The sequence below is a fragment of the Schistocerca cancellata genome, chromosome 7, assembly GCF_023864275.1.
Source record: "Schistocerca cancellata isolate TAMUIC-IGC-003103 chromosome 7, iqSchCanc2.1, whole genome shotgun sequence".
NCBI lineage: Eukaryota > Metazoa > Arthropoda > Insecta > Orthoptera > Acrididae > Schistocerca > Schistocerca cancellata.
In genome coordinates this window covers 468,705,771-468,730,404 of record NC_064632.1, presented here as the reverse complement: position 1 = coordinate 468,730,404, position 24,634 = coordinate 468,705,771, and the positions used below count along the sequence as shown (strand labels likewise).

General features: G+C 43.4%; 1 protein-coding gene across 1 annotated transcript in view; it reads right to left on the bottom strand.

Annotated features, from left to right (window-relative positions):
- LOC126092093 (ATP-binding cassette sub-family G member 1) overlaps window positions 1–24,634 on the bottom strand; it is a 445,593-nt gene that overhangs the window by 76,582 nt on the left and 344,377 nt on the right. The window contains exon 3 of the mRNA XM_049907516.1: window positions 10,478–10,673. Within this exon, the coding sequence (XP_049763473.1) occupies window positions 10,478–10,673 (196 nt within the window). The remainder of the gene's footprint in view (window positions 1–10,477; window positions 10,674–24,634) is intronic.

Here is a 24,634-nt window from a genome sequence, read left to right as displayed (position 1 = left end):
AAGAATGAACACCTATATCTTTCCATACGAGCTCTGATTTCCCTTATTTTATCTTGGTGATCGTTCCTCCCTATGTAAGGTCGGTGTCAACAAAATATTTCCGCATTCGGAGGAGCAAGTTGGTGATTGGAATTTCGTGAGAAGACTCCGTCGCAACGAAAAACACCTTTATTTTAATGATGTCCAGACCAAATCCTGTATCATTTCTGCGACACTCTCTCCCAAATTTCGTGATAATACAACACGTGCTGCCTTTCTTTGAACTCTTTCGATGTACTCCGTCAGTCCTACCTGGTAAGGATCCCACACCGTGTAGCAGTATTCTAAAAGAGGACGGACAAGCGTAATGCAGCCAGTCTCCTTAGTAGATCTGTTACATTTTCTAAGTGTCCTGCAAATAAAACGCAGTCTTTGGTTAGCCTTCCCAACAACATTTTCTATGTGTTCGTTCCAATTTAAGTTGTTCGTAATTGTAATACCTAGGTATTTAGTTGAATTTGCGGCTTTTAGATTAGACTGATTTATCGTGTAACCGAAGTTTAACGAGTTCCTTTTAGCACTCATGTGGATGACCTCACGCCTTTCGTTATTTAGAGTCAACTGCCACTTTTCGCACCATTCAGATATCTTTTCTAAATCGTTTTGCAGTTTGTTTTGGTCTTCTGATCGTGTTGTGTGAAGAAAGGAGGGGCAGAAGGTTAGGATTTAACGTCCTGTCGACGATGAGTTCGTACGAGACAGAACACTAGCTCCACCCAGTTTGCCTTAATCGATTCAGGGAAACCATCGAAAACCATAACGTCGATGGCCAAATAATTTCAGCACTCCACGAATGCAAGTCCAGCAGCGTAACCAATGCACCACTCCTCTCGGTTGTTACTTGTACCAATTAATCCAACAGAACCACAAAGCATGATAACAGTCGCTGTATTCCATATATGTTTTGTAGCCCTCTGCGATAATAGCTGGCCAAGCGGGCAAAAAGCCACTCTACTGCATATATATCGCATGAGTGCGAATACTATCGTGTATATTGATTTTAGCACGTTTATACAATGGGCAGCGTAAGTAGTGCAATAAAAATCAACAATGACTAAAAAGTGAAAACACATTTGTCATTCTTTAGTTTCCTAAGGCCATCGGGGGTATGAAACGGCACCTCATAGGACAGCTTATTTCTGATTCTCTTGTAACGTGCACATGTTTACTGAAGAATTTCACAATAATTGTTACATCTGAACCACAAACGGCACGAATCTTCGAAATATTCGTTTCTGAAGCAGAATTTACAGAGATATTCTTATATTGGAAAGCCTAGTGAAGCGTAGAAATGGGCAAATCAATAGACCCCACAAAAAATTTTACGAGTCAGTGAAATTTCTAATAATAATAGAAATAGGCAACAACAGAGATATATGCTGTTCATGTGTGAAATACTTGTTTATATTCTCTTGCTTTCAGTAGAGTAAGCTGAATTTATGCAGATGTTTGGAAATATTTCTTCGGGATTAATTTGTTGTTTATGTCATTGATTCAGTGAGATTTGGCTGTTTTTACGTTTATTTTACGTCAATTTATGTCTCCTGGTGGTTTAATAACGCATGGAACGCAAAACATAACAGCTATTTCGTTACTTAAGTAGAAAAATATTTAAAAACGAACTTTGTCGTTACGACGCAGTCAACAGTCACCTTTCTAACCGTTTGGAGCGCTAGTGTCGCTCCATCTGTCAAACGGTAACAACTTCGGCTCAGAGAGTATCGCGACTGGTATGGTAGACTGTGACAGAACTTTAAGAGTGCCAAAGAAATCAAACATGAATCTAAGGGACACGGCACTGAGTGGTTCGTTTCTCGACCTAGTATAATGAACCCGACTGAGTGGGAAAGAGCTGTATTGAGAAAACTAGCAGCAGTCTGCTACCGGCAGGGCCATGCGAACGGATACCGCCTGTCACACTTGGACGTACGACACAATGCAGACTTCCGCTCTGGTGATATCGTGGGAGTGATTTCTGAAGTTCTGCACGCGAGAACTTCCGGTTCTACGCAACACAGGACTGACTCAGCTGACGACGCTGCGTGGGGCGAAGCCCTCCATTTTGAACTGAGTCTATGATATCAGGACGTGGGAAACTAAAAATTACAGCATTCATTCATGTTTTGAATTTGTTGTGGAAACTCTGTCACTAAGTACCTTTATGGCTTTGTTTTCCATTTAGCCGTGTACCCGCCAAATTGCATGAACTGTCTCACGGCATCTCAGGCAGTCCTACATTGCAACGTACATTCGCACCTCACAGAGGGAAGAAACATTGAGACGTATACTTATTTCACCGGCAGGAACTTCACGCTCTGCAATAGAACTAGCGTCGTTTTCAGTCCATATGTATACATGGTGAAGGTGAAGCAGAATATCAGGACCTGGTGACGGAATGAACAGTCTGAACACAGGATACAGACTAAAAGTAAACTAAAGAAAGACGGAAGTAATGAGGATTAGCAGAAATGAGAGAAGCGATGAAATTAACAGCAAAAGTGAGAATCACATAGAAGACGAAGAAAAACTGGGTCATCTTGGAAGCGAAAAAACAGATAACGGACGAAGCGAGGAGGAGGTAAGAAGCTGACCGACACAAAGAGGGTATTTCTCGCTGACAGAAGCCTATTAGCATCAAGCATAGGGCATAATCGGAGACAGAAATTTCTGAGAATGAACGCGAAACACAACACTGGATGCATGATAATCATAGATTGTGAGAAAACTGGAAAAAAAGAATCTAAGCCTTCGACATGCGGTATAACACAATGATGGTGTAATTTATGTGGACTGATGGGGCAATAAGTGGAGATTTTCTCAGCGGAATCGTGGCAAATGCCGAACAGAAGAAGAGACAGAATGATAGGGCATTTGTTAAGAGATCGGGGAATAACTTCATAACTTTTATGATACTAGAGGAAGTCGTAGAGAGGAAACACTGTAGGTAAAGACAGAGATTGGAACACATCCAACAAATAAAGAAAATGCTACTCAGAGATTTAGAGAAAAAGTCATGGTGAGCCGCATCGGAGTATTCACAAGCCTGATGATCGAAAAAAAATGTGTACATAAGAGGATAATTTTTCCAAACAGCATAGCTACTTCACAGGGTACATATAAGGAATAAAAACACTGTAGATCGACCACAATTCATCATTACCAACTTTTGATCCAGTTTCAACAGAATCTGTACTAGCAGACTTTTAGACCAAGCTATTGTTGAAGTACGTTTTTTTCTCCATGTCTGATAACTTCAGAAGCGAATAAAAGAATCAGTTTGAAATTAGAGCAGACAATTAATTATAATTAGACTCAAATAACTCATAATTAATGCCACTGAATATAAAACGGAACAAATTAATAATGGTTTTTAAAACCGTTCATTGGAGTGATTCATGCTGACGTTAACATCATTCAAGACTCGACATACAGATACATGAAGACTTGTATGCATGTCAGAGACGTTTTTAGATTTTGACATGTGCTAAAGTACAATTATACCACTTAACAATGGCCAATAGGCCGAAATTGCAATAGCGCAAGTAAATAATTTTTACAGACATTGGTCACCATGGTGCTTTATTTTAAAATTTTGAGATGATTAGGAACCTTAATCACGAGAAAATCAGGGAAGTTAAAAATGGTTTGATCAGTAAGGGAATTACTTCCACTTTTAAGTATAACCTTTAACAGGAAAGCAAGGATGGTGGTGGATGGTTCTAAAGGACTGAGCACTATGGGACTTAACATCTGAGGTCATCAGTCCCCTAGAACTTAGAACTACTTAAACCTAACTAACCTAAGGACATCACAAACATCCATGCCCGAGGTAGGATTCCAACCTGCGACCGTAGCGGTCACGCGGTTCCAGACTGTAGCGCCTAGAACCGCTCGGCCACTCCGGCCGGCGATGGTGGATGGAGAAGAGCTATGGGTGATTGATGATTTACGTCGTACCTGCTGATTTACGTTGTAGGTGGACTAGGAAGAGGCCTGGAATCCTTCAGGATAAAGTAACAGTGTTCAGAAACAAGTGCGAACGATGAGTTTGTCTAAAACTGCAGGACGTGCTATAGCTGTACCAGGCGTCACATTCATACGATATCTGACTCACAAATTTGGTTCAAAAAGGAAACTCATGTATTACGAAGTTGTCACAAATGTTCTTTATAAATATAAGAAAAGACATGATATTCTGACATTTGAGACAGGTGAAAAGCTGGAGAACTACAGAGGCTGGGCAAAAAGCACCGCTGTAAAGGAACACTTGAACATAAATGCAGATACAAGCCAAGCCTGCAGGTTGCGTTATTGTATTTGACAACGAACAGCACCTGTGCGATGTCTTCGATAGTTTTCAAGGGTCAGACGTGGTCAAAATAGTGGTCTGTGTTATTGTGATAGTGCATCAGGTCGGAGCGAACAAGGAGACCCTCCATCGCGGATTTTGATGCGCTTCGAATACGTTGTAGAGGCGCTTACCCTGAGTATCTGACTATCCTGTTTTTCAGCGACGGGCCTTAGTTTTTTTGAGAAAATTGATTTTGAAGTTCTTTGTCTGTACCCGTAACATTACGTGTATCCCGAGTAAGTAAGCGTAGCGCAGTGGTTAAGGTGCACGGCTACCGCGCTGGAGGTACCGTGTTCGAATCCTGCTGCCATATGTTTATGTTATGTATACAAGACCGTCCAGAAAATATGATCCTAACGTTCAAAAACGAGCAGACGAATCAACTGGGAAATACAGAAATGTAGTCGTGTCCAGCGCGAAATGCGGGAAGTTCACGAAACTGGTATACGAAGAATTTTTGCGTTCTGTAATTCTTCCGTACGTGGGACAGACATTTTTTTTGTACATTATCGATTCGTAGCGAGGGCAAACCGATTAATCTTTATACGATCATCTATTCACTGATGAAAGGAAAGCGAGCACCTGCACCCTAAAAGTGGTCCCACCAAAACACACTCCTTATTGCCAGTCCTGCGATGCTTATTTTTACCGACAGGTGAAAATTTTCACGAAAATTATTCAGAATGGTCCCGACTTGATGGAAGACAATAGGGAAATCGCTTCTGGGGAAGATTCGATAAAATTACATTCGCTAATCCTACATCAATTCAGGGCACCTAATTTTGAAAGCATGATTAGATGCGCATAGTTCGCATCGAAATTAGTGGTTGAAAAAGAAATCTTTTTGAACGCAAAAGAATTGTGTTTCCCGGTATCGCTCAAGATGAAACCGTACCCCTGCAAGACGGTTGCTTTCATAAAATGCGCGTGGTGCTGCGAAAATTTGTGCTTTGTTTGTTTCTATGGTAAGTATCACCCACAATGTTGTTCTGGCACATCAAGCAATGTGGACGATGAAAAATAAGATTTTGTAATATTGTATGACAGAAAAAATTAATAAAAAATATATCTTTATAATTTCGCACACCTTACACTGTTTGTAACGTTACGGGTATACAAACCACACAATGAAATTCAAAATCCATTTTCTCAAAAACCAAGGCCCGTCTCTAAAAACCGGATAATCAGAAAAGTGCCTCTACAACATACTTGAAGCACATCAAAATCCGTGATTTACAGTATGGAGGGTCCCCTTGTAAGTAAATTCGAACGTGGGCATATTGCTGCTGCTCTTATGGAGGGTGCTTCCATAACGAAGACAGTAAAAGTACTTGGTGTTTCAATAGGCACAATATCGAAGACTTATTGCGTATACATGAAAAGCGGAAAAATATCATCGCCGAGCCACAAACCGGATGAAAGTATACTGAGCGTTCGTGACGGACGGTCACTGAAGAGGAAAAAACCAATAGGACGAGAGCTGCAAAAGTCACTGCAAAACTGGATGTCGCAGCTGCGAACACTGGACTCGCATTCGGGAGAACGACGGTTCAAACCCCAGTCCGGCCTTCCAAATTTAGGTTTTCCGTGGTTTCCCCAAATCGTGTAAGGCAAGTGGCGGGATTGTTCCTTCGAAAGGGCACGGCTAACTTCCGGCTCCATCCTTCCCTAATCCGACTTTGTGCTCCGTCTCTAATGACTTCGTTGTCAAAAAAATGGTTCAAATGGCTCTGAGCACTATGCGACTTAACTTCTGAGGTCATCAGTCGCCTAGAACTTAGAACTAAGTAAACCTAACTAACCTAAGGACATCACACACATCCATGCCCGAGGCAGGATTCGAACCTGCGACCGTAGCGGTCACGCGGTTCCAGACTGAAGCGCCTTTAACCGCACGGCCACACCGGCCGGCACTTCGTTGTCGACGAGACGTTAATAACTAATCATATCCTCCTCCTCTTCCTCCTCCTCCTCCCCCTCCTCGCAACTGAGAACGAGGTCAGCACGAAAACAATACGAAGGGACTTCCATAATTTGCGAAGTGCAGGGCGGGCTGGAATTCCAAAACCACAGATCAGTATTGCAAATACTTGTAACTGAAAAACGTGGTGGCTAAGACCTGGACTATGGAATAATGAAAGAATGTAATTTGGTCGGATAAGCGCTACTGCACACTGTTGCCAACTTAAGGCCGGGCTCACGCCTCTAGTGTGAAACGTAGGGAGTGTTCGGTGAAGATTTGGGAGGCGGTATCGTGGTGTTTCCATGGGCCCCAGGGGCACTCTGGATGGTCACATAACTGCCTAGGATAATGTGACAAGTCTGGCTGATCAGGTCCACCTCTTGGTACGATGTTTACTCCCCAGTGGTGATGCTGTGTTCCAAGAAGACAGGGTCCCTGTTCACACGGTTACCGACATCCAGGATTGGTTTTGTGATCATGAGAATGAACTGTCGCACCTCTTATTTACACCACAGTCTCCAGGTCACAAAATAATTGTCCTTCTGTGGTCTTCTTTGGAGAGAAGGATACATGATGGCTACACATCTCCATCGCCGTTACGTAAACTTGGTGTAAGGTTCCCTTGAAAACTATTCAGCATTTGAAACTTCCTGGCAGATTAAAACTGTATGCCGGACCGAGACTAGAACTCGGGGCCTTTGCCTTTCGCGGGCAAGTGCTCTACAATCTGAGCTACCCAAGCACGACTCACGTCCCGTCCTCACGGCGTTCACAGGTGCCAGTACCTCGTCTCCTACCTTCCAAACTTCACAGAAGCTCTCCTGCGAACCTGCAGAACTAGCACTCCTGGAAGAAAGGATGTTGCAAAGACATGGCTTAGCCACAGCCTGGGGGATGTTTCCAAGTTTGGAAAGTAGGAGACGAGGTACTGGCAGATGTGAAGCTGTGAGGACGGCCCCGTCGTGCTTGGGTAGCTCAGATGTTATAGCAATTGCTCGCGAAAGGCAAAGGTCCCGAGTTCGCGAATCGGTTTTAATCTGCCAAGAAGTTTCAAATTAGCGCACACTCCGCTGCAGTGTGAAAATCTCATTCTGGTATTAACGATTTGTATGTAGCCACTCCGGGACGACTGGAAGCTATTTTGAACGCCAACGATTTTCCTGCACCGTGTTAGGGATAATGATGTGTATTACTTTTGGGGTTTCCGTATTTTTGTGCAGGTCCCTCCTATGTGAACGGAAGGATCCACATGGCAACTATAGTATCAGACGTTTTTGCGTATGTATGACCAACAACAAAGGAGACCAGGAAGAATTTTCTCTCAGCTGAAAGTATGTCAAGATAAACACGGTGGTAAGTCGGCCGTACCGTTGCGTGGCGTAACTGTGCATGCGACAACTAACCAGTTGTTACTCTAAGAGTAAAAGTTTTATCACCAAGGTCTACAGTATTAGTAATAGTAGTTCAAATGGTTCAAATGGCTCTGAGCACTATGGGACTTAATTTCTGAGGTCATCAGTCCCCTAGAACTTATAACTACTTAAACCTAACTAACCTAAGGACATCACACACACCCATGCCCGAGGCAGGATTCGAACCTGCGACCGTAGAGGTCGCGCGGTTCCAGACTATAGCGCCTAGAACCGCTCGGGCACCCCGGCCGGCAGTAACAGTAGTGGTTGATATTGTCGCAGAAGAGGAAAGGGTTCCTGTTTTAGTGGATGCAGAAGGGATAGAGAAGGACAAGCTGCTGAATTGAAAGTAAGAAGACACTAATAACTTTTTCCACTCCATCGGGTTGGTTCGTACAACAACCATATAAAGGTCACTTTGAAGGATAACAGTATTGGTTCGGAAAATTGTTTTAATGTCACGTTTCGACGGTTTAGGGCATCATGAGATTTTCTAGAAAGAAGAACTAAGAAAGATACAAACAGCCAGATGCATGGTCCTATCACGCACAGCTCGAAGTGAAAATATCAACGAAGCGTCTACGAACCATTAGAAAGAAAACTTACTTTTCCCGTTATACTTTGAAACAAGCATACATCAACATCGCACTAAATAGGTTGTGTACCTACCCAATATATAAGAAGCTGTAAAAAATTAAAAAAAAAACTGAAAAGAAATACAGTAGCAGAGGCCAAACTGAAAAGTGCAAGCGTTACCTTCGATACTTATGTACAGAGAGGGGCTGTGTGGCGACAGGACCACACTTACGGGACTGCAGACATGTGGCTTCATTTGAACACAGTGTAGTGAAACTGACCGACACAGATGAAGATGTCCACACAAGTGTACAGTTAAGGACTGGACTTAGCGCCTCATGGGGCTTAGCAGCGAAAATTCACATAGACGGCGTGCATGAATGATTCTGGAATAAAAAATTAATGAAGAGCATATAATGGGGATTAAAAATTAGGCTACTGAACAAAATATTGTGAAGATCGAATATATTAAAATAATAAATAAACATAATGGGGTTATCTATATGAAAATTGGAAGATGGCTCTAAGCATTATGGGACTTAACATCTGAGGTCATCAGTCCCCTAGTCTTAGAACTACTCAAACCTAACTAACCTAAGGACATCACACACATCTACGCCCGGGGCAGGATTCAAACCTGCGACCGTAGCAGCAGTGCGATTGCAGACTGAAGAGCCTAGAACCGCTCGGCCACAACGGCCGGGCATTGGTGGAATAATATTGCATAGAGCAGCAATACTCAGCGCATGTTGTAGTGGTAAATGATGTGAGCCTCAATGAAATGCAGTCAAGTGTAAAAGTATAAAAGTACAGAGGTATTTGTCAATTTCACTACACTGTGTTTAAATGAAGCCATACGATGAATGTGGCTCTATCGCTGCTCCACCGCACATGCCACTGTGTGTGTATGGGAGGTAACATTTGGACTTTTCAATTCTGGTTATGTTACAATACTGGAGGAGATTAGTGTTTAACGTCCCGTCGACAACGAGGTCATTAGAGACGGAGCGCAAGCTCGGGTGAGGGAAGGATGGGGAAGGAAATCGGCCGTGCCCTTTGAAAGGAACCATCCCGGCATTTGCCTGAAGCGATTTAGGAAAATCACGGAAAACCTAAATCAGGATGGCCGGAGACGGGATTGGACCGTCGTCCTCCCGAATGTTACAATACTAATGATTTTATTATTTAATGATTTTATTATTACTTCATATTTATTGTACAGGTACAAGCCCTGTTTGGCGTGATCTTGGTGGTCTTCACTATGCTTGTGACTGATGAATTCTTCTCGGGTTATCAGCCGAAGATGATGGGTACGAAACTCATTGAAACGTTGCGACAAGACGACGCCACCACTCGGCTGATAACCCGAGAAGAATTCGTCAGTGGAATACGCCGAGAAAGACTGAAATCGCATATATTCACTATGCTTATTTCGCAACATATACGCAAAGGTAATAAGTTTCCTTTCTAGTGGTTTGCAGACACTTTTTTGATATTTTTATCTCGAGCCGTCCGTGATAGGACCATACCTGTGTCTATTGATATTTTCTTTTCTTCTTTTTTTTGTAGAAAATCCGATGATGGGCTGAACGACGAAACGCATCATTTAAACAGTAAGTTCCACAGCCGAGACTTTTTTTTAATTCAAAATAAGAAGAAACTGGTTGAATGCCAGAAGGGTAGTCTAAATTGCAGCAACAGGGGAAGACTGAAAAGACGGCGCTACTCGTTAATGCGACATCGCATTAGCCAAAATCGTGAACAGAGGTTGAAAATACCGCTTCAGTTGTATGGTTCTTTTTATTTAGAACACGACCAGTTTCGGGCTCTTATACGCCCATCATCAGGTGTTATAACTTGGTGCTGTGACCTCTCAAGCGCCGCGGTTGACGAGTACACCAGCGAACGCAGAGCACCCCGCGGAGCTCGGGCACGAAGTTGTAACAACCAGATGATGGGCGTATAAGAGCCCGAAACCGGTCGTGTTCTAAATAAAAAGAGCCTCGCAACTGAAGCGGTATTTTCAACCTCTGCTATAACGCTCAGCTGCGGATGTTCCTCCGACAGGACTGTCTGCGAAGTCGTGAGGTTTCAAAGGGCGGAGAGCTGGCGCAGAGAGCAGAGCGGCCGACTCACCAGCAGCTTCTTGGCCTTGTCGGAGAGCGAGGAGCCGAGCTTGAGGTGGGCGGCCATCCACATGAGCTCGGAGACGCTGAACAGGCCCGGCAGGTGGTCGGCCTGCTGGATGTAGCTGGCCTGGCGGCGCAGGCGGCTGTCGCCCGGCTGCAGCGGCACCTCGTCCAGCCGCAGCTCGCCGCCCATGCCGCGCGTCCTGCACCCACACCAAGCACACGGTCTCAACTGGCGCCGTTGCAAAGTATCGACATATCGATATTTCGATATTTTTCCAGGCAGCGTTGATATACGTATCGGCTATAATTCCTTTCACCGTTATATCGATATCGAAAGGGCAATATCGAGTGCCGATATTTTTGTTTTATATACAGGGTGTTACAAAAAGGTACGGCCAAACTTTCAGGAAACATTCCTTACACACAAAGAAAGAAAATATGTTATGTGGACATGTGTCCGGAAACGCTTACTTTCCATGTTAGAGCTCATTTGATTACTTCTCTTCAATTCACATTAATCATGGAATGGAAACACACAGCAACAGAACGTACCAGCGTGACTTCAAACACTTTGTTACAGGAAATGTTCAAAATGTCCTCCGTTAGCGACGATACATGCATCCACCCTCCGTCGCATGGAATCCCTGATGCGAAGATGCAGCCCTGGAGAATGGCGTATTGTATCACAGCCTTCCACAATACGAGCACGAAGAGTCTCTACATTTGGTACCGGGATTGCGTAGACAAGAGCTTTCACATGCCCCCATCAATGAAAGTCAAGAGGGTTGAGGTCAGGAGAACGTGGAGGCCATGGAATTGGCCCGCCTCTACCAATCCATCGGTCACCGAATCTGTTGTTGAGAAGCGTACGAACACTTCGACTGAAATGTGCAGGAGCTCAATCGCGCATGAACCACATGTTGAGCCGTACTTGTAAAGGCACATGTTATAGCAGCACAGGTAGAGTATCCCGTATGAAATCATGATAACGTGCTCCATTGAGCGTAGGTGGACGAAACTAAAATGAGCTACAACATGGAAATTAAGCGTTTCCTGACACACGTCCACATAACATCTTTTCTTTATTTGTGTGTGAGGAATGTTTCCTGAAAGTTTGGCCGTACCTCTTTGTAACACCCTGTATATATGAAGATAGTAACTGTTCTCGAAAGAACAGATACCATTGACGACCGTGCAGCTTCTCTAGAATAAACGATAATTAATTGAAACCCTCAGCTGCCGACAGGTGTTGTTGATATACCTCGATGGGGACAACTGAAAATGTGTGCCCCGAATGGGACTCGAACCTGGGATCTCCTACTTGCATGGCAGACGCTCTGTCCATCTGAGCCACCGAGGACACAGATGACTGCAGGGCCTTATCCCTTGCACGCTTCCCGTGAGACCCACATTTCCAACTGTCCACAGTATATATATATTGCAATTTTCGGTATATATTTGAAATTATTCTTTTGAAATTACAGTAGCACATAATTTTACTTTCACCATGTGAGGGAAGCATACTACTTTTTGAGCTTTCATTATGTCCAGTCTCTCTCCTTGACTGTGTGAAGTAGGTATAGAAGGCACAAAGAAGTATTCCGATTGCATCAGCGAAGGGTGGTGGTGGGGGGGGGGGGGGGAGAGTGGTGAGGGTGGGGGTGGGGACTGAATGAAACAACAGGATTTCCGACGTGAGAAAATAACACACCAGTTGCGTTTAAAAACAATTCTTAACGCAACTTTCTTCACATCGGCATTCTTTAAAAAATAGTTGGTGAAAATGATGAACAAAAATCTAAATGAGAAGATCGGTCTTTGCGGTGGGCAGAGACGTGTGAGGGGAAATGCTGACGTAATCGGCGCTCGGCACTGCCAACAGTAACAGCAGCTTTTAACTGCAGCAAGCAACTCTCACACTTCGACTGCTAGTTGGCTGCCTCGTGCAGAAATGGAAAAACACGGAAGGCGACATGGAGTCTTCTGGACAAATCCGATATGTGACGAAAACAAACGACGGACCCAGGGGACACCTGTTATTGTCCCACTTACATGCAGTTACTGTTAGCAAAGTGGTTACCGCCAAACGTGAACGTGCATCGTTTTCCTTTCAAGTCTTGCTCTAAGGGCGATAAGCAGGCAGCTAGCTCGTTGATGTACAGAACATCTAATAATAAATCATGTGTTTTGAAAAAATAGACATAATGTCTGCAGGGATACCGCAGTCACGCAGCATGTGAAGGTTGCTTAGTGCGGACGGGTTACTCCTGTAACCGATTTTTGCAGATCTGAAGATGGTTCTAGAGGAACCGAAACCGGCCATTTGAATAAATATTTTGCAATCAAGGCGGATTATAAGTAACACTGAATAAATCAAGTGACCGCGAAAGGCAAAGGTCCCGAGTTCGAGTCCCGGTCCGGCACACAGTTTTAATCTGCCAGGAAGTTTCATATCAGCGCACACTAGGCTGCAGAGCGAAAATCTCATTCTGGAAATAAATCAGTACTTAAATATACAGGTCTAAAACTGGCAGTATATTTACAATGAGGAACCGATTTTTTTGGTCGGTACGTCGATAATCTTTCCGTCGATATACCGATCTACCGGTAATTTTTTTCGTTGCAACGAGGGTCGATAATAATATTTTCTTAAAATATTCATACCGGATACCCAATATTATTAAAAAATACCAACAGCCTCAACACAGTCGCGTGTCGAGGACGATCGGGGAGCCGAGCTACCGGAACTCAACGTCTTGACTGAGCACTCTGTCAAAATGCTTCTGCGAGTACCAATCAGAAAGTAATGTCTCCTATTTTTTTCCTCCTTCATTAAGCTGATGACAGAGTAATCGTAACACAGCACTGTATAAATTTAGAAAATAACCTGCGTTGATGTACATACAAGAAGATTTTCAGTGACTAAAGGTGAAACGCCTGACCACATTTATGAAACTCTGAAGAAGGAGAATGGAGATGCGACAGACATCAGCACCGTTAAGTTGGTATTACATGACACACCTACAATACAGAAGTCTACACCAGTGCTCCAGTGCACCATATTTAGTGACAGTGGCTGTGACTCAGAATCATGGAAAACCGACTGTCTGCTTCCGCACGAGCCTTTTTTTCACTTGTCTTCTGAGCCCTTATACGAGATGTATGTTGGGGGACTAGGATCGTTTTGCAGTCTGATACCGGTTCTCTTAACTTTGTCAATAAAGTTTCACAAAAATAATGTCTCCTTCCCTAGAGTATTTCAGTAACACTCGTATTTTGATCTATCCTCTTGTAACAAGTCTAGCAGCCCGCCTCTGAATTGCTTTCATGTCTTCCTTTGGACTGATTGGGTGGGGGTCCCGAACACTGGAACAGTACTCAGGAATGGGTCATACAACTGTCCTGGATGTGGTCTTCATTACAGATGAGCTACACTTTCCTAGAATTGTCCCGATAAAAAGTCGACCAGTCGCCTACCCCACGACCAACCTTACGCGCTCGTTCTATTTCATGTCGCTCTGCAACGTTACCCCATAGATATGTAACCGAAGTGACTGTGTCGAATACTATCGTAAAATATAGCCTACGTTACTGCAGGCCTCACTGATCTAGGAACGTCATGCATTATCCAGTTAGAGCCAAATACTGAACGTTGTTTACTACTGGCATGTTTCGTGGCCGTTTCCCGGCCATATAAATATTGCTGCCGCTGCGGCATACCGCTAGCAGTACAGTATCAACAAAAGCTTCATTCAGTTTGTGTTCTGCACAGCACTAACGTGCCAAGTAGAGGCATACAACACTTTCATATGGTCAGGATAGTGGCTTTACTTTCAGCATGTCATGCACAGCAAGATGTTGCCGATCGGTTACATGTCACTCAAAGTCGTGTGTCTATGGTGTGGAAGAAGTGCGGAGGGTCGGGAAGTGTGAACGATAGACCTCGCAGCGGTCGTCCTCGTATGACAACACCGATGCGTGATAGATTCCGCCAATTGTCGGCTGGCACGCGCCCAACATCAACTGCTAGAAATATCGGCGACAGACATTCGTTTCGCATAACAAACAGTCCAAAGAAGATTTCATCAAGATAGTCTTCATTCCAGAAGAATGAAAAGCTTTGCGCTCAACCAACGGAACCGAAGCAATCGAGGGACCTGGGCTTTTGCACGTCAGCACAGGACCAAGAAGAATGGAGTAACTTCAGGTTTGCTGACCAGACCAGGATTGGTTTGCGGAGGAACACTGAGCGTCTTAGGGTATGGAGAAGCGCTACACGACACCAGGAACGCCGATACGTTCACCAAGTCCATCCGTTTGCAGCTGGAAGTGTAATGTTCTGGGCGGCAATAATGGCGGGACGGCGGACCCTCTGATTCCCATCTACGGCAATCTGACTGGTCCCCGATACCTCCAAGAGGTCCTACAAACGATTGTAAGGCCCTACAGACGTGATGTCGGAGACAACGTCACCCTAGTTGATGACAATGCAACACTGCTCTGTACTTTAGCAGTGTCTCGGTATCTTCAAAGATGCAGCACCAACCGAATGCATTGACCAGCACAGTCCCCAGATATGAATGCTATATAGCATGCATTGGACCTGTTGAAGATGGACATTACACAACGTCCGAATCGACTTAACTATCTCCAGGACCCCACTAAAGCTGTCATTGAGGAGTGGGACCTCATACCCCAAGATGAACTTGATTGTCTCATCCAGAGCGTGCATCGCTAAGTGGTTCAAAATGGTTCAAATGGCTCTGATGACTATGGGGCTTAACATCTGAGGTCATCAGTCCCCTAGAACTTAGAACTACTTAAACCTAACTAACCTAAGGACATCACACACACATCCATGCCAGAAGGAGGATTCGAACCTGCGACCGTAGCGGTCACGAGCTTCCAGACTGAAGCGCGTAGAACCGCTCGGCCACAGTGGCCTGCTCGCAAAGTGGAAGAATTCATCCGTGTGCGGGGAGGACTACTAAAGACTGATAATAATCATCATGAGGTAAAGCTTTTTATTGTTTTTGTTTTCAAGATGTACACTTAGGAGAAAGCCTGCTTTGTTTTTTAACGATTTCCTTTAACTAGCCAAAATCGTTCTTGTTTTCAGAAGGAATTACGAGTATGTTTATTTTGATAAAATATTCTATAAACTTTAGTTTGTGTACTATAAGAAGTCATGGTACTAACTCTTTGATACTCCAAACTTTTGTTGAGGTGTGTACATGAAGAACCCGTGTGGTCCTATCATACTTCCCTGAGGCACACCTAATGATACCTTTGTGTCTGATGAACAGTCGTCATCCAGAACAAAGTGCTGGATTTTATTACTTAAAAAGTCTTCGAGTCACTCGCATATCTGAAAACCTACTCCGTACGCTCTGACCTTTGTTATCAGTTTGCAGTGTACCACTATGTCAAACGCTTTCCGGAAAGCTAACAATATGGAATGTGCCTGTTGATACTCAACCATGCTTCGCACGATAAAGTGAAAAGTAGCAGGATGAGTTTCGCACGAGCTATGATTTCTAAATAATTTTGGCAGATAAATACGACCGTGAGTCAGAATTAGTGTGTAAACACTTCAAACAGGATATCGGCAAGAAGCTGGAAACCGACGCTCCTCCCAAAAGCCTAATGAGTACATAAACTGGAGGTATTAAATACGGGCGCATGTGACTGAAATATACAATCTTTAGTGAGGTAACATTGGCATAAATGTATCAGAGGCCCTATTTTCGTAGCCTAGCATGGGAGATTTCTTGAAAACTTGAAACTGTATTATACAAATTTAGTCTTCCTGTAACAGAGACGGGATTCAGACAAGTACAGTGTCTTGTGGAAGGAGGGAATTTTATGATGTTATTTTGAGTTCAAAAGGTAATGTTTTCCCCCCTTTACTCTGGATGCTCTGTATTTTGATGTAGATATTCTTGATATAATTTGGTATTTTGGGAAAAGTACAATAATTTGCTGTTTTCTTTATCTTGATCTCAGGATAAATTTACGGTACCATCTAGAATATGCACCTGCTGAAATACACCGAGGTGGCAAAAGTCATGGGATTTCGATCTGCACAAATACATACAGATGGCCGTAGTATCGCGTACACAAGGTATAAAAGGGCAATGCATTAGTGTAATTGTCATTTTTGCACAGGTGGTTAATGTGAAAAGGTTTCCGATGTGATTATGGCGGCACGATGAGTTTTAAAAACAGTTGAACACCGAACAGTAGTTGCAGTTAGACGCATGGGACACACAGTTTCGAAAATCGTTAGGGAATTCAGCATTCGAGACCCATAGTATCAAGAGTGTGCTGAGAATCCCGAATTTCGGGCATTACCTCTCACTACGGACAACGCAGTGGCCAACGGCTATCATTTAACGACCGAGAGCAATGGCGTCTGCCTAGAGGTGATAATGCTAACAGACGAGCAACATTGCATGAAATAACCGCAGAAATCAACATGGAACGTACAAGAAACGTATCCGCTAGGACATAGCGGCGGAATTTGGCGTTAATGGGCTATTTCAGTAGGCGACGGATGCGAGAGCTTCCGCTAACAGTACAAAATTGCTCCAGTGCCATGTTGGTTGGACCCTGAAGGCCTGGAAAACCATGGTCTCGTCACTTGAGTCCCGATTTCAGTTAGTAAGAGCTGACCGTAGTGTTCAATTGTGACACAGACACTGGACCCAAGTTGTGAATGAGGCACTGTTGAAGCTTCTGCTAACAGTACGACATTGCTCCAGTGCCATGGTGGTTGGACCCTGAAGGCCTGGAAAACCATGGTCTCGTCACTTGAGTCCCGATTTCAGTTAGTAAGAGCTGACCGTAGTGTTCAATTGTGAACAGACACTGGACCCAAGTTGTGAATGAGGCACTGTAGAAGCTTCTGCTAACAGTTCGACGTTGCTCCAGTGCCATGTTGGTTGGACCCTGAAGGCCTGGAAAACCATGGTCTGGTCACTTGAGTCCCGAGTTCAGTTGCTAAGAGCTGATGGTAGTGTTCAATTGTGACACAGACACTGGACCCAAGTTGTGAATGAGGCACTGTAGAAGCTTCTGCTAACAGTACGACATTGCTCCAGTGCCATGTTGGTTGGACCCTGAATGCCTGGAAAACCATGGTCTGGCCACTTGAGTCCCGAGTTCAGTTGGTAAGAGCTGACGGTAGTGTTCAATTGTGACACAGACACTGGACCCAAGTTGTGAATGAGGCACTGTAGAAGCTTCTGCTAACAGTACGACATTGCTCCAGTGCCATGGTGGTTGGACCCTGAAGCTGAAGGCCTGGAAAACCATGGTCTGGTCATTTGAGTCCCGAGTTCAGTTGCTAAGAGCTGACGGTAGTGTTCAATTGTGACAGAGACACTGGACCCAAGTTGTGAATGAGGCACTGTAGAAGCTTCTGCAAACAGTACGACATTGCTCCAGAGCCATGTTGGTTGGACCCTGAAGGCCTGGAAAACCATGGTCTGGTCACTTGAGTCTCGAGTTCAGTTGCCAATAGCTGACGGTAGTGTTCAATTGTGACAGAGACACTGGACCCAAGTTGTGAATGAGGCACTGTAGAAGCTTCTGCAAACAGTAAGACATTGCTCCAGTGCCATGTTGGTTGGACCCTGAAGGCCTGGAAAACCATGGTCTGGTCACTTGAGTCTCGAGTTCAGTTGCCAAGGGCTGACGGTAGTGTTCAATTGTGACACAGACACTGGACCCAAGTTGTGAATGAGGCACTGTAGAAGCTTCTGCTAACAGTTCGACGTTGCTCCAGTGGCATGTTGGTTGGACCCTGAAGGCCTGGAAAACCATGGTCTGGTCACTTGAGTCCCAAGTCCAGTTGGTAAGAGCTGACGGCAGTGTTCAATTGTGACACAGACACTGGACCCAAGTTGTGAATGAGGCACTGTAGAAGCTTCTGCTAACAGTACGACATTGCTCCAGTGCCATGTTGGTTGGACCCTGAAGGCCTGGAAAACCATGGTCTGGTCACTTGAGTCTCGAGTTCAGTTGCCAAGAGCTGACTGTAGTGTTCAATTGTGACACAGACACTGGACCCAAGTTGTGAATGAGGCACTGTAGAAGCTTCTGCTAACAGTTCGAAGTTGCTCCAGTGCCATTGGTTGGACCCTGAAGGCCTGAAAAACCATGGTCTGGTCACTTGAGTCCCGAGTTCAGTTGGTAAGAGCTGACGGTAGTGTTCAATTGTGACACAGACACTGGACCCAAGTTGTGAATGAGGCACTGTAGAAGCTTCTGCTAACAGTACGACATTGCTCCAGAGCCATGTTGGTTGGACCCTGAAGGCCTGGAAAACCATGGTCTGGTCACTTGAGTCTCGAGTTCAGTTGCCAATAGCTGACGGTAGTGTTCAATTGTGACAGAGACACTGGACCCAAGTTGTGAATGAGGCACTGTAGAAGCTTCTGCAAACAGTAAGACATTGCTCCAGTGCCATGTTGGTTGGACCCTGAAGGCCTGGAAAACCATGGTCTGGTCACTTGAGTCTCGAGTTCAGTTGCCAAGGGCTGACGGTAGTGTTCAATTGTGACACAGACACTGGACCCAAGTTGTGAATGAGGCACTGTAGAAGCTTCTGCTAACAGTTCGACGTTGCTCCAGTGGCATGTTGGTTGGACCCTGAAGGCCTGGAAAACCATGGTCTGGTCACTTGAGTCCCGAGTTCAGTTGGTAAGAGCTGACGGTAGTGTTCAATTGTGACACAGACACTGGACCCAAGTTCTGAATGAGGCACTGTAGAAGCTTCTGCTAACAGTATGACATTGCTCCAGTGCCATGTTGGTTGGACCCTGAAGGCCTGGAAAACCATGGTCTGGTCACTTGAGTCCCGAGTTCAGTTGGTAAGAGCTGACGGTAGTGTTCAATTGTGACACAGACACTGGACCCAAGTTGTGAATGAGGCACTGTAGAAGCTTCTGCTAACAGTTCGACGTTGCTCCAGTGCCATGTTGGTTGGACCCTGAAGGCCTGGAAAACCATGGTCTGGTCACTTGAGTCCCAAGTTCAGTTGGTAAGAGCTGACGGTAGTGTTCAATTGTGACACAGACACTGGACCCAAGGTGTGAATGAGGCACTGTAGAAGCTTCTGCTAACAGTACGACATTGCTCCAGTGCCATGTTGGTTGGACCCTGAAGGCCTGGAAAACGATGGTCTGGTCACTTGAGTCCCGAGTTCAGTTGGTAAGAGCTGACGGTAGTGTTCAATTGTGACACAGACACTGGACCCAAGTTGTGAATGAGGCACTGTAGAAGCTTCTGCTAACAGTACGACGTTGCTCCAGTTCCATGTTGGTTGGACCCTGAAGGCCTGGAAAACCATGGTCTGGTCACTTGAGTCCCGAGTTCAGTTGGTAAGAGCTGACGGTAGTGTTCACTTGTGACACAGACACTGGACCCAAGTTGTGAATGAGGCACTGTAGAAGCTGGTGGTGGCTCAGTGGTGGCCTGTGTTTACACTGAATGGAGTGGGTCCTCTGGTCCAGCTGATCCGAACACTGATCATCTGCAGCCCAAACAATGATGGAATTTTTATGAATGATAGTCCACGGTGTTACTGGGCCACAATTGTCCACCATGTGGGTGAAGAACATGTTGGTTATTTCGAGCGAATGTTTTGCCCATTATATAATCGATTGGCCAGTCCGCGCACAACATCCTGCGCAGAACAGTTTCGCAGTTATGGCCGACTATAAGAGGCAGCATGGCTCAGTATATCTGCAGGGGACTTCCAACGAATTGTTGAGTCCATGCCACGACGAACCGCTGCACTACGACGGGAGAAAGGAGGAATCCTATGACTTTTGTCAACTCGATGTACATCAGATAGCTGAGGAAGTACATGGGAAAACACTGGTAACTTTCCTGAAAATGTAGTATATGAACAGGAGAATATTGTGATATCTTCTCTTTACTATCAAATGGCCCTTAGGCTGTAACATATCCCAGTATTTTCAAATGTTGTTCTAAATTCGACCCCACTACTTATTTACATTTAGACGTTAATGGTTATACGCTGCACGAAACCACCTATGTAAAGTTCCTTGGGGTCAATTTGCATAACAAGTTTAGATAAATTAATCAAGAAGGACGGTTCAGCGCGTTACATGCTTTCCGGCCGCTGTGCCCGAGCGGTTCTGGGCGCTTCAGTTCGGAACTGGCTTCTGTTACGGTCGGAGCTTCGAATCCTGCCTCGGACATGGATGTGTGTGATGTCCTTAGGTTAGCCAGGTTTAATTAGTTCTAAGTCTAGGGGATTGATGACCTCAGGTGTTAAGTCCCATAATGCTCAGAGCCATTTTGAACCGTTACATGCTTCGAATTATCTTCATTGTGTTGCTCTGAAGACAATAGTATAGGCTTACTTTCACTCCCTGTTGTCTCGTCGAATAATGTTATAAAGTAAACAAACTGCTGTTTATTTAACAGAAGCGAGCAGTAATAACAGTAAATTAGATAACTGTGCATCTTGCTGAAGCCCTTTTGAAGACCTGGGAATTTTTACATCGCTTCCCAATAGTTCATCCTTAATGGCTTTTTTTCTCCATAATATGAGTCATTTTCATCTGAACTGCAATTTTAGTAGTACCTATTAAAGAAAATAATTTCAATAATTCGCATATTGAATTAGCCTTCTTCTGTATGGCTCAGCCTGGAGTTATGTACTCTGGTGGTAAAATATTCAACAAACTACAGTATAACAGGAAACAAGAAAGCATAATCCCTGATAACTCAAAATAAATGTAGAAACATACTCCAATAGCCACTCTTTCTACAAATTATCTAATATCTAGACCAAGGTATTGTAAAGTTCTGTTAGCTACACCGCAAGTAGCAGTGTTCGTTATAAAGCAGCGTCACTAATAGTAATGTACTCAAAAGAGGATTCATTCCTTAAAGATGATTTTTTTAAATACCGTTGTAATAAAGTAAATATGAAGCTGCGAAAAGCAGATGAGTAGCAGTATAACTGAGAAGATAGCAGATTTTTTCAGAGAACCAGTTTTCTTCCTGATCTTCTCGATCAGATTTAGCTTGAACAGTATCATAGCAATGTAGTGGAAGTTTTCTTGTTAATGGAGTATACAACTTACGTTTCTGTTATATTCTAGTCTTTCGTTAATGATACATTGTCTTGTACCGCATGTCTGAAGATTATCTTTCTGTATCGTACATATAGAACACGAAGAAAGTATTCTGCTAATTCTGCTAAAAACTAATCTTAGAGAAGCATTCAAAGCGAAGCGGCAACAAGGCGACAACTGAATATAAAACAGAATATTTGCAGCGTCTTCGTATAACAAAGACTCTGACACAGGAATGTAAACAGATGAGATGAATGCTCCATGCAAAAAGAAAGTGATTTTAGCTAACTTAAATAGTGCAGTGTGTTGGTTGAGGTCTACTGACGATTAACGGGGTCAGAGTGGCTATAGTGATAAGGATTATGCGAAAAATTCCAACCAATATTTTCAAGAATGTCACATTTAGATTAATGTAATACATTATGATAAGACACATCTTATACCGTACACTGTATCTTTGTCCTCGAAGATGTCACTGACAGTATTGTCAAATGGTTCAGATACTCACGGAGAAAACATAGGTAACATTTATTACACAAATTAAAACCTTGATCGTGGAACAAAATGAGAATTCATTAAATCGTAAAGCAACAGATCCATGGCTACGAAAATACAGGTAGAAAGATTAAGATTTTTTTGACACTCAGTTGATCTGCAGAAGTTTCGTCGTGAAGCCAAATCAACCCTAGAACCATCTATGACTCCTAAAACTGCCCTAAATAACGTTGAATTTAAGACGTTAAGAAAATTATATGTTCCCTCAAAAATAAAAGCTCATCTGAATTTTATGGAGTTTACAACAGAGTGCTAAAGATTTGTTCCCATATAATAAGTCCCGTCTTATATGAAACATGTAAAACATCAGTACCTCAACGCATTTTTCCAGAGAGATTGAAATATGCCATTGTTAAGCTCCTCAATAAGAAAGGTCATAGGAGAGATGTCAGTAATTACTGACAAGTTTCATTACCGACATCATTTTCCAAAATTTTTGAGAAGGTGATATATTCTAGTATGGTATCCCTCCTGAGCATCAATAATGTCCTCAGCGAATCACAGTTCTAATTTATAAAGAGTTGCTCTACTGAGAATACCTGTCACATGTTCACTCACCAAATTTTAGAAAAATTAAATAAAAAATAGCTCCGGTTATTATTTTATGCGACCTAGCTAAGGCATCTGAGCCGGCCGGGGTGGCCGAGCGGTTCTAGGCGCTACAGTCTGGAACCGCGCGACCGCTACAGTCGCAGGTTCGAATCCTGCCTCGGGCATGGGTGTGTGTGAGATTCGTTAGGTTTAAGTAGTTCTAAGTTCTAAGGGACTGATGACCTCAGAAGTTAAGTCCCATAGTGCTCAGAACCATTTTAAGGCATCTGACTGTGTGAAGTATAATATTCTCTTTCATGGGATTGATGTTATAGCCAACCTCTGGGTAATTTCATACCTAACCAAAAGAATGCTGAATTTTGTAGTTAGTAATTCAACAAGTGTAGTCAGGGGAGATTACCTTGACTGGGAGAAAACATGTGTGGGCTCAATCTTAGGTCCGCTATTGCTCTTCACACACGTAAACGGTATTCTTCTGTCTAATAGCCAACATTCAACATTAGTTGCTTTTGCCGATGACACTAGTATTCTACTCAATCCTAACTGACAGGCAGCAACAGAAGAAATAGTAACCAAAATTATTATACGTAACATTGACTTGTTTTCCGTGATTGGTCTTCCTCTCAGTTTTAAAACGATACAACTTATTCAGTTCTGCACATCTAGTGGTACTACAGCAGTGGCAACTGCAACACATGGCGAGGAAATAATTCATAGAGCGCACATTTCAAAATTCTTAGATGCCCATACTGACGAGCATTTAAACTGAAAAAAGTACATTTTGGAATTCCTAAAACAGTTCAGGCACGTTTGATATTTTTATTCAATAAAGTCATGTAGAATAATTATCTGGGGATAACTTACCTTCAAGGAAAAAAGTTTACATTGCTCTGAAACGTGCTGTAAGAATAATATGACGTGCTCACCTACGATCATCTTGTAGACGTCTGTTCAAGGAGACAGCATTTTGAACACTACAGTACAGTATATTTATTCCCTCAAGAAGTCTTTTTGTAATTAATCCGCCGCAATTGAAAAGGAACAACAGTGTATACAAATGCAACACTAGAAGAAAAAATGACATTCATTAAGTCACATTAGGGTTGACTTTAGCACTAAAAGGGGTGTACAATACTGCAACTAAAAATTTTTATCATTTACGCTCTGATGTAAAATGTCTGGCAGAGAGGAATGTAAAATTTGGAGAGGAACTGAAGCACTTTCTCCCTGACAAGTCCTATTTTGCAGAAGAATTTCTATTATTGTTGTGTGTAAAAGGTGATGTTTAGGAATTACTAACTCGTATCTGTATGTTTTCTTAACAAACAAAAAAGACACATGTAAATGAATAGCTTGTAGACAATATTTACAAAATAATTTGCGACGTGAATATAAAACGACTTGTTCCACATCGTTACGATTTATCGGGCTAATGATCCACGGAACATGAAACTAACTATATGACAGGGAAGCACTGAAAAGGTTTCAACTTTTATATTTATCCACGAAAACGTGCCAGCACACGCAGACCGTAAATTGTTATCAGGGAAATTACCTTTTTAATTAGTCACTCTGAAGCTCAAAAGTGTCTTCGAGGTGCTGTTCGCCTTATCACTTAATTTCTATGTGGCGGTCATTTTGCGGTAATCAGTCAACTGACAACCTAGAAGCTTCCAGGAGATCCTATACAAGAGACGAGACAATATTAGTAAGGTGAAATCACTGAAGGTCATTTAGAAAAGTAGTGGTAGGCAGCAGTTTTCGTTTCGCTTCATATACGGATACTTTATTGATCGACACTCATTATCTGTGATTATTCACAGCACAAAAAGCAGTGACTGAATAGCCTATATAAGATTCTGTGCACTTACTAGTGTGTAATTCTATAAACGAGTTTCTTTTGTCTACATACTTCCGAAGTTATTACTACAGGAGAT